Below are 10,474 nucleotides of genomic sequence, written 5' to 3'. Positions count from 1 at the left end.
CCTAATATGAGCCCATGGTATTTAAAATACCATTAAATACCAGCCCATGGTTTTGCAAAACCATGGGTTAAAACAATTAACATTTCAAAATTGGACTAGGTTTATTGAATCTGGTCAGAAATTTCAAAAATGGTCCATGCACTTGTAAAACTTGATTTTTGGCACTTTTAAGCCCCGTTAACCCCATTTCAAATCTTTAAAATGATGTTAAAGTATAGGGAACTTAAAATATGCTCAAAAACATCTCGGCTGTCGGTTCGTTTGGTCGTACGATCGCGTTATTTGCTTAATTACGACGGAAGTCGCAACAAACGCAAAAACGATCCAAATTAAGCGACGAATGGAATTTTATCATGCCAAACACTAAAATAAAATATTTTAATGCTTACATAAACTTTTGGAAGTCCGGAAGTATTCAGAACGTAAAATATGCGCGAAAATGCAAACTTATGCACTTTTTGACGCTTTTAGTCCCTGGATGAGCATAAAGTTTATTTTTGCGCACCAAACACCTCAAAGCCTATTTCTAAGCTATGTAAAGGATATTTAGGGCATATTTAACTTATGATCAAGTCCAAAAGGTTTGTTACAGTACAAATTGACATACTCTCGCAGTTTGTCGAATTTAGTCCCTGTAAGCGAATAAACTTGATTTCGGCACCAAACCATCCAAAACTTATTTCTAAGTTATGTAAGGGTTATTTAAGGTATGTTAAGCCTATGTCACTGTTCCGGAGTGTTTGTTGCATTAAACTGGTTATTTTTACGCATCAGATCGCGTATAACCTTCCAGAAAGTGATTTAAAGCCCGAAATCGAACAAGAATTAATATGTGTAAACGATACACATATTTATACAAATCCCAAGTATGAAACACAGTATTTCGTTGTTTTGGTATTTGTTTGATGGTTGAAGTGACACAGGTGTCACAGGTGTGATGGTGTGACTTCCCTTTCTCCTTCGCCGGAGCTCTTTATTAAGGTTCTTGAACCTGGTGTTGCGGATAATATGACTCGATCTGTTACGGCTGATGAGGTTAAAAAGGCGATGTTTGCCATTGGTAATGATAAAGCGCCTGGTCCGGATGGTTTTTCGACCGCTTTTTTCAAGCATGCGTGAATGATGTGTCGGCTGCCGTAATGGATTTCTTTAATACAGGTAGGCTTCTCCAGGAGCTCAATCATACTCTTATTGTTCTTATTCCTTAGATTTCGACTCCTTCAGTTGTTACGGATTTTCGTCCCACTGCTTGTTGCAATGTTATTTATAAGTGTATCAGTAAAATAGTGGCAGATCGCTTAAAAGGGGCTCTCAATGATATTGTTAGTATCAATCAATCAGCTTTTGTCCCAGGCAGGAAGATTTCAGATAATATTCTTCTAACGCAAGAATTGATGAATAATTATCATAGGGATTTTGGCCCTCCTAGATGCGCGTTTAAAGTGGATATTCAAAAGGCATATGATACTGGGGACTGGAAATTTTTAAAAGCTGTTTTGAGTGGGTTTGGTTTCAATCAAAGGATGTTGGATTGGATTATGTTATGTGTGTCGACTACCTCTTTCTCGGTTTATACACGAAACAGCGTACTGGGCCGATTTTGGCGATTTTGAGGTTCTTGTGAAAACCCTAATTTTCGTTGCCTTCTCCTGCTCTTGATCTAGATTGATTAGCGATTAGGGTTTGTCAATCCTCTTCCTTGTAAGGGATTTAGACTATACCTGAGTTTCTAATCGATTGAAATTAAGTGTAGGCTTTTCTTTTATTTAGGGTTTTCAGTTTGTTCTTTCGTCTGTCTTCTTTTACGTTGCATGTTTTCTGCCGATGGTAGTACTATGATTCCTAAACCTGCTAACACACAAGATTTGCGGGGGAAACCTCCGAATCTTCTAAAGGGGCTTGGCAAGAAGATGAATGGCGGTGATGGCAACCCTATGCTGCCTCGGCGTGGTGTTACTAAGAATACTAGAAACGATCCAAAACTGATTAACATTATCGATGAGTTAAATAAAGTGACAGTGCCTGTTCAATTGGAGAATGACTTTTTGGCAGATAGCATGACTTCAGGTGGTACAGAAAACTCCTTGGACGACCAGTTCAGGTATAGGGGTAGCTCGAGCATGCCAGATGTCTTTCAGGATGATATGCTGAAGGAGACTAAGCATGATAATGTGAACGACCTGGAAGTGAACCCTGAATTGAACCTGGATACGGCTGTTCAGGAGCAGGTTATGGCTAATGATGTGGTGAAACCAATGTCTTATGCAGATTCGGTGGTAAACCCCGAAACCAGGAAAGTTAACTTCCGAAGACTTGCTAGTGATATTCGTCAAGAGGGTTGTGATATTGTGCTCCCGGTGGAATCTGTTCGAGCTGTTCAACATAAGCTAGCAAATACCCTGTATGGGTATTTCTTGGGAGATCGTCTTGCTTACCCTGTAGTAGAATACTTTGTAAGAAATAACTGGAAGAAGTACGGGCTGCAGAAATCTATGATTAACACAAATGGTTTTTTCTTCTTTAAATTTGTTGATTGTACAGGAATGATAGATGTGCTGAAAGGGGGTCCCTGGATTATTGGTTCACAACCGTTATTCCTTAGTGAGCGGTCTCCAACTACGAAACTTGAGAAGAAGGAGGTGAAGAAGGTACAGGTTTGGGTGAAAATACATGATGTTCCAATTGCAGCATATACGGAAGATGGTTTAAGTATGATAGCCACTACGATAGGTGAACCAAAACTATTGGACTCATATACTACATCAATGTGCTTGGATGCATGGGGACGGAGTAGTTATGCTAGAGCACTAATTGAAATTTCGGCAGAGAATGAATTCAAGGAGAAAATAGTTATGGCTGTTCCAGTTCTGGAGGGGGAAGGGTTTATTAAGGAAACTATGTATGTTGAGTACGAATGGAGTCCGCATAGATGTGCTACTTGCTGTGTCTTTGGTCCCTCGGAAGATGGCTGCCCAAAACAAAAGAAAAAACATGTGAAAGTTGTTCGTGAAGACTACCAACACAAACCTATGAACTCGGGTACGCGTCAAAATAAGGAGGGCCCTAGTGCTGATGATGAGGGATATATGGGAGTTCCTGATAAACGAGTTGCTAGAAAAACGGGATTTCCAGTTAACAAGCCGAAGCCTAAGTATAAGTATAGACCAGTTGGACCTAAACCTAAAGGAGTGCAGAATGTGGCATCGTCTGAGAAGAATCTGGCTACCCGTAACCGGTTTGAAGCTTTAAATGATGTGAGTGAGGATACGGGTCAAGGTAACAAGAGTTCGGGTGAGATTCCAGATGACTCTGATGAGGAGGAGGTTGTCGAGGTGTTTAATGAAACAGATGATTTCATGGTGGACGGTACTCGGAAGACAAATGAAAACAAAGGGGCAAGCACTCCTTCTCTAGAGGTTTCCAATGGTTAATCTAGCAGCTTGGAACATAAGGGGATTGAACCGTCCTCTCAAACAAATGGAGGTTCGTCAGATAATTAAGGATAATAATCTTACTTTCTGTGCTATTTTAGAGACTCATGTTGATGTAACTAAGCTTGATAAAGTTTGTCGAGCAGTTTTCCGTAATTGGGAGTGGACGTCTAATGGGGGGCTTTGTGATAAGGGTACTAGGATCATAATTGGATGGAATCCCTCTGTGGTTGATGTTATGGTTCTAGCTCAAACTGCCCAAGTTGTGCATGTTCAGATTGTTTTTAAGAAGGATAAGCGAATGTTATTTTGTTCTATTGTTTATGCAGCCAACTACTATGTTTCTGTTCAGGATTTGTGGCATCATCTTTCTATGCATAAAAGCTTTGTTGATGATAAACCTTGGGCTATCTTGGGTGACTTCAATTCAGCATTGAACTTGGAAGATAAATCTTTGGGAGCATCGACAATATCAGCAGGTATGAGAGAGTTCCAAGAGTGTGTTGATGATATTGAAGTTTTTGACATAAGTCGCACGGGTCTCCACTTTACGTGGAACCAAAAACCGAAGAAGGGTATTGGTTTATTGTAGAAAACCGATAGGGTTTTGGGCAATACCCCATTTGTGGTTGAATTTCCAGATTTGTATGCTATTTTTCAACCATGTCGGCTGTCAGATCATTGTCCGTGCGTGTTAAGGATTCCAGATGCTGGAAAAGCTAGACTCAAGGCATTTAACTTCTCTAACTTCTTGGTTCATAAGCCGGAATTCCTAGATACTGTGAAAACTATATGGGATACTAGTGTAAATGGGGTTTACCAGTTTCAAGTTGCCAAGAAGATGAGGTTGCTGAAACATCCGCTTCGGTTGCTGCTATTTAAACAAGGTAACCTAAACAAAAAAGTAGAGGACCTCCGTCAGAAGCTTGATGTTGCCCAACAGGAAATAGATCGGCAGCCGTTGTGTGAGGAGTTAAGAATCGAGGAAGTAAATCTTACCTGTGATTTCCAACAGGCATGTTTGGATGAAGAACGGTTCTTAAAACAAAAATCAAAGGTGGACTGGCTGAGAGCAGGTGATTCAAATACTGCTTTTTTCCATGTGTCTTTAAAAAATAGAAACCATAGAAGCCGTATAGATGTGATTATGGATACTAATGGGATTTCCTACGATAGCCAAAATGTTCCTAAAGCTTTTGTTCAGCATTATGAGAATTTTCTTGGTTGTGTTGGGGATACTTCTCTGTCGCCTTCTCCTGAGCTTTTTTCGAATGTTCTAAATCCCGACATAGCTGGTAACATGACTCGGCTGGTCACGGTTGATGAGGTTAAAAAAGCCATGTTTGCGATTGGAAGTGATAAAGCGCCAGGTCCTGATGGTTATTCTTCTGCGTTTTTCAAGAGTGCCTGGCCTATCATTGGTCAGGATGTTTCGAATGCTATTATTGACTTCTTTAATACGGGGAAGTTACTTCGGGAGCTAAACCATACACTTATAGTTCTTGTGCCGAAGAAGTCTACCCCCTCTGTTGTTACGGATTATAGGCCCATTGCTTGCTGTAATGTTGTCTATAAATGTATTAGTAAAATTATTGCTGACCGTATGAAGGGTGCTTTAAAGGAGATCGTTAGTATTAACCAGTCTGCATTTGTTCCGGGAAGGAAGATATCGGACAATATTCTTCTTACCAAAGAGCTTATGCACAATTATCATAGAGAGTTTGGCCCTGTCACACCCCGACCACGTAGAACATACAGAATGTGGCGGAAACGTCAGGGAGTGTTGTAACAGAATCATTTGTTTCAAATCCATGGCAATTGAAGTTTCGTTTTATTAATCAAACATGAATGTTTACATTGTTTAAACAAGAACCAAAGAGTACATAACATAATTTAACTAGTTCTTGTCTCGTTTTAAGTCACTAAGGCACAGGTCCGCCTAAGTATGTCTTGATAAGTCCTATGCATCATCTCCTGAAAACACATGTGAAAATAGGTACGTCAGCATAAAAATTCTTGTGAGATACATTGGTTTTGTGAAAACGGAATTCATGACTTATGTTTGAGAAAATGTTTGGTCATGAACCTTGTAATTTGCTTTGTCTTGTAAATCATTTGAAAAACGATAAGATCAGATGATATGTATAAATAAGAGAACACTATATGGTTAAACGGATAACCATGTAAAATGAGTTTGTATAAGATAAGTCGTTTGTAAAACAATGTCTCGTGAAAAGTGTGTTATTTGTATAAAATGTCATATGTCTCAAATTGAAATGATTCAAATAACGCTACGATATGTAATACCATACAAACACTTATATATAGGAAGTACCAGCGGCGTATCCACCATGCTTGTATCATATTATACACGCCTCGTTACTTAATCACTTACTCAAACCAAACCATCAAGATGAAATGTTTAACAATTGTAGAAATGTTTATGTATAGTCAAACGTCTATTGTCAAATGTAAATCATGTCAAGGGATACAACTGGTTTACACGGTTCAATGGTTACAAACGGTTCATATAATCAAAGGGTTAAGACGGTTCACATAGTCAAATGGTTACAACGGTTCAAAATGTAGTATAATGTGTTCATATGCTGGATGAGCATATGCAACAGAAATGCAATGTAAAACAATGTACTAAGTACGCACACAATGGGCATACATAGCATGTAATGTAAAGCAATGTACTAAGTACACACACAATGGGCATACATAGCATGTAATGTAAAGCAATGTACTAAGTACGCACACAATGGGCATACATAGCATGTAATGTAAGGCAATGTACTAAGTACGCACACAATGGGCATATATAGCATGTAATGTAAAGCAATGTACTAAGTACGCACACAATGGGCATACATAGCATGTAATGCAAGGCAATGTACTAAGTACGCACACAATGGGCATACATAGCATGTAATGTAAGGCAATGTACTAAGTACGCACACAATGGGCATACATAGCATGTAATGTAAAGCAATGTACTAAGTACGCACACAATGGGCATACATAGCATGGACACAATGAAATCATGTACTATATATGTACTATCGAACATAGCAAGTATATGATGTGAAAACCGAAAAGCATGAAAGTAACAAGTAGGCACATGCGTTTCACCCCAAAACAGTTTGGAAAACAGTAAAAGAGGGGTTCAATGTACTCACCTGAGATTGCTTTGTAGTTCTTGTATAATGACCAAATAATGCTAGAGATCACGGAATATCAAACGGCACCTAATAGGTAGCTATATTAATATACCGGACCAAAATCGGAAGGATCGAATAGTATGCGGGTTCGTAAACCAAACGAGTATGGAGACTCGTGTAATATGGTTTAACAAAGCCTACATATTAAAATGAAACCTAACCTAAGTGCTTGCGACCCATTACGACCCGTTTAGGTAGCTTATGCTACCTTAACGCGTCGTTCGCGTAGAACGCGTTTGGAACGCCTAACGTCGTGACCACAAGGCATAACCTCGGAAGGTTATAGCTATGGTCACCTAATGTGTTTGGTCGGATCCTAATGATCGACCAAATGGGTCGGGTTCGAAAGTATAAGCGATGGTTTAGATCGCTTACCTTACGACCCTATATAAGCACTATACTAAAAGTGACGAGCTAAGCATGTTAGAACATGCTTAACTAAGTTTAGAAAACAGGTTTGGCATCAAAACAAACGGCTTTGAAGCTCACGAGTAGTTTGGTTACAAAATACGCAAGAATGCGCATTTTGGCCGAAACTACGACTCGTCACTGAGCCTAGATAACGTGGTAATCAGTAGGTATAGTCACTACGGACTATAACCATCGTGATCACGCTCACGTTATGAAGTTCCAATGAACTTCGTGTTGACCATAGGCTGGTCAACACAGAAAGTCAAACAAAACGTTGACTTTCGGACTCGAAAAGCGAATAAAGAACGAAAGAACACTTACGAAGGGTCCCCGAAAGCTAATCTCGATCCAGGAGCTCAGGTATGAGAGCAAAGGCCTCAACTTAGAGCTTTAGATCAGATTTTTGTGGGTTTTAGCCAAAAGGGGAGGGAGGTATTTATAGGAAAAGTAAAGCCGTTAGGATCGTTTCTTGAATTTCGTGCCACGATCCAAGTCGTACACTTGTCAAGATGTTGTGGTGGCTTAATGTGAGACCCTTATCTCTACAGATTGTGAAAGGGCATTGCCCTTTGGGGTGTTTGAAAGGCCAAGTTGTGCAAGAAAACAAAGTTTCTGCAACTGTAAGGGCCATGCGGCCCGCATCAGGATTAGACAAAACTCAGGCGGGCCGCCTGGGCCTGTCTGATCTGCACATACTTTCAGAAATGGCAGTTTTGGTCCCTGTTGCGTATTTAAGCCATTTCCGACACTTCTAATGCCCGTAAAGCCAACTTTAAGGCCCTAAAATGATGCCTAAACATTGTGGTCATGAAACATGCTCAAAAATATGTCGGATGTTGGTTCGTTTGGCCGTACAATCGCGATGTTCGGTTAATTACGACGGAATGCGCATAAGCGCGAAAAACGATCCAAATGACGCGACGAATGGATTTTTCTCATGCCAAACACTAAAATAAATTATTTTAGTGCTTACATAAATTTTTGGATGTCCGGATGTATTCAGAACGTAAGTTATGCGCGAAAGTGCAAACTTGTGCACTTTTTGACGCTTTTAGTCCCTGAATGATCCAAAAGTTTGTTTTAGCATACCAAACCCCTCAAAGCCTATTTCTAAGCTATGTAAAGGATATTTATGGTATGTTTAACTTATGGACATGTTTCGGAATGTTCGTTAGTTCAAATTGGCATACTTTCGCAGTTTGTCAAGTTTAGTCCCTATAAGCGAATTAACTTGTTTTTGCCATACCAAAGCCTTCAAAACTTATTTCTAAGTTATGTGAAGGTTATTTAAGGTATGTTAAGTATATGTTGATGTTCCAGAGTATTTGTCGCATTTAAACTGAGTATGTTTACGCACTAGTTTGCGTATTATTCTCCAGAAAGCGACATAAAGTTTGAAATTGAACAAGAATTGATATGTGCAAAAGATACACATATTTATACAAGATCCCAAGTATGAAATACAATATCTCATCGGCTTGGTATTTGTTTGATGGTCGCGGTGACACAGGTGTCACAGTCTCCCCTACTTTAGGAAATTTTGTCCCGAAATTTATTCGTAGGAGTCTATTTGTGACTCTGCCAAATAACCATCAGCGATATGCAAAGTAATATCCTGTCATTTCCTTAACGGTCATTCTTCAGAAACGAAAATGAACAGACGGAGTCATTTTCCTCAACGAGTATTCTTCAGAAATGGTAATGACGGAATAAGCAAACGAACGTTCATTTCCTCCACGGACAATTCCTCAGAAACGAAAATGAACTAACGGAGTTATTTTCAATGGTTGCTTCATCAGAGTTGGAAATGAAAGATTACACAACGGATATTCATTTCCCCAACGGATAAATCGTCAGGAACGAAAATGAACTAACGGAGTCATTTTCAACGGTTGCTTCATCAGAGTTGGAAATGAAGGATTACACAACGAATATTCATTTCCTCAACGGGTAAATCTTCAGAAACGAAAATGAACTAACGGAGTCATTTTCAACGGTTGCTTCCTCAGAGTTGGAAATGAAGGATTACACAACGGATATTCATTTCCCCAACGGATAAATCGTCAGAAACGAAAATGAGCTGACGGAGTCATTTTCAACGGTTGCTTTATCAGAGTTGGAAATGAAGGATTACACAACGGATATTCATTTCCTCAACGGGTAAATCTTCAGAAACGAAAATGAACTAACGGAGTCATTTTCAACGGTAGCTTCCTCAGAGTTGGAAATGAAGGATTACACAACGGATATTCATTTCCCCAACGGATAAATCGTCAGAAACGAAAATGAGCTGACGGAGTCATGTTCAACGGTTGCTTCATCAGAGTTGGAAATGAAGGATTACACAACGGATATTCATTTCCTCAACGGGTAAATCTTCAGAAATGAAAATGAACTAATGGAGTCATTTTCAACGGTTGCTTCCTCAGAGTTGGAAATGAATAGGGTTAACTCTAGACACATGACAGAACTTGCTGTGATTTCTGTGCACTAAATTCCATAATTATGTATGCATCCATAATTACGTAATCCCTTGCACAGTCCGCACAGTTTGTTTTGTAATGTTTTTGGGGAAGGATATCAAACTTGTGATGAGGGTGACTAGACTTCCATCGGGTCCTTTTTAATTAGATCGACTGGGGATCTTCTTAGTTAGGCCACCAAGGAGTCCTTTTAGCTATATCATCACATGATATCCCTAACCAGGTTTTTGGATCAATCTGTTTAACTAGACCACTCAAGGGGTCTAATTATGAAGTAGTACTTTATAATCCGAGGGACTTAACTATAATATAGAAGTCCATTGAGGATTTTAAGTAATACCTTTGGGTATCCTACTATAAATCTCTTGTACAAGGATATGTAAGATTCTACGAGGATTTGGATAACATAATTTGGATCACACAACAACACATAAGGGAACACATAAGCACAAAGTCACATAATTGTTTAACTTGATTATAATTTGTTATTAACTTGTTATTGATTGAATACGGATATGGAAACCAATCGACGGGTCTCAATGTTCACTGGAATCTATCTGAGAAGATAGAAAGATCTCCCAAAATTCGATTTTTGATTACAAGGAATTATCACATTCGAATTAAGGTATACAACAATTAAAGACTTGCGGAAAATCCTTAGGTACCCTATTAAGGATTTATAGTGGTACTTTGGGTATTCGTCAAGTGTTTTTTTTTTTTTTGGGTAAAGGGTTACCCCGGTGATTCTATATATTCACAACCAAAAAAACACAAGTAGTGTAGAGAGCCTACACTAGTTCAATCATAGGACATGCCCTATGAAAGTAAAAACCAGAGAAAAACCAAACAAACGACAACCGAAACTGGACTAACAAACCACTAGGCTACAAACCTAGACTCAACAAGAAAAAATACAAAAGCATCA

General features: G+C 39.1%; 1 protein-coding gene across 1 annotated transcript; it reads left to right on the top strand.

Annotated features, from left to right (window-relative positions):
* Positions 1-3,477: 3,477 nt before the first annotated feature.
* On the top strand, positions 3,478-5,147 carry LOC110870625. Its single transcript, XM_022119805.1, has 3 exons — positions 3,478-3,910; positions 4,073-4,990; positions 5,074-5,147. Exons 1-3 carry the CDS (start codon positions 3,478-3,480, stop codon positions 5,145-5,147), a joined length of 1,425 nt encoding a protein of 474 aa, XP_021975497.1.
* The last annotated feature ends 5,327 nt before the right edge of the window (positions 5,148-10,474 follow it).

The sequence above is a fragment of the Helianthus annuus genome, chromosome 8 (genome assembly GCF_002127325.2).
Source record: "Helianthus annuus cultivar XRQ/B chromosome 8, HanXRQr2.0-SUNRISE, whole genome shotgun sequence".
In the NCBI taxonomy this organism is placed as follows: domain Eukaryota; kingdom Viridiplantae; phylum Streptophyta; class Magnoliopsida; order Asterales; family Asteraceae; genus Helianthus; species Helianthus annuus.
Note: the sequence above shows the minus strand (reverse complement) of the source record. Positions and strands in the feature narration are given on the sequence as shown.

What these genes read in the sequence shown, in the direction of transcription:
- LOC110870625 (XM_022119805.1), top strand. Translation starts at nt 3,478, where the DNA reads ATGGAGGTTCGTCAGATAATTAAGGATAATAATCTTACTTTCTGTGCT. An exon ending in AGCATCGACAATATCAGCAG is followed by an intron (nt 3,911 to 4,072) that starts GTATGAGAGAGT and finishes TTGAATTTCCAG; the next exon opens with ATTTGTATGCTATTTTTCAA. An exon ending in TTATAGGCCCATTGCTTGCT is followed by an intron (nt 4,991 to 5,073) that starts GTAATGTTGTCT and finishes AGTATTAACCAG; the next exon opens with TCTGCATTTGTTCCGGGAAG.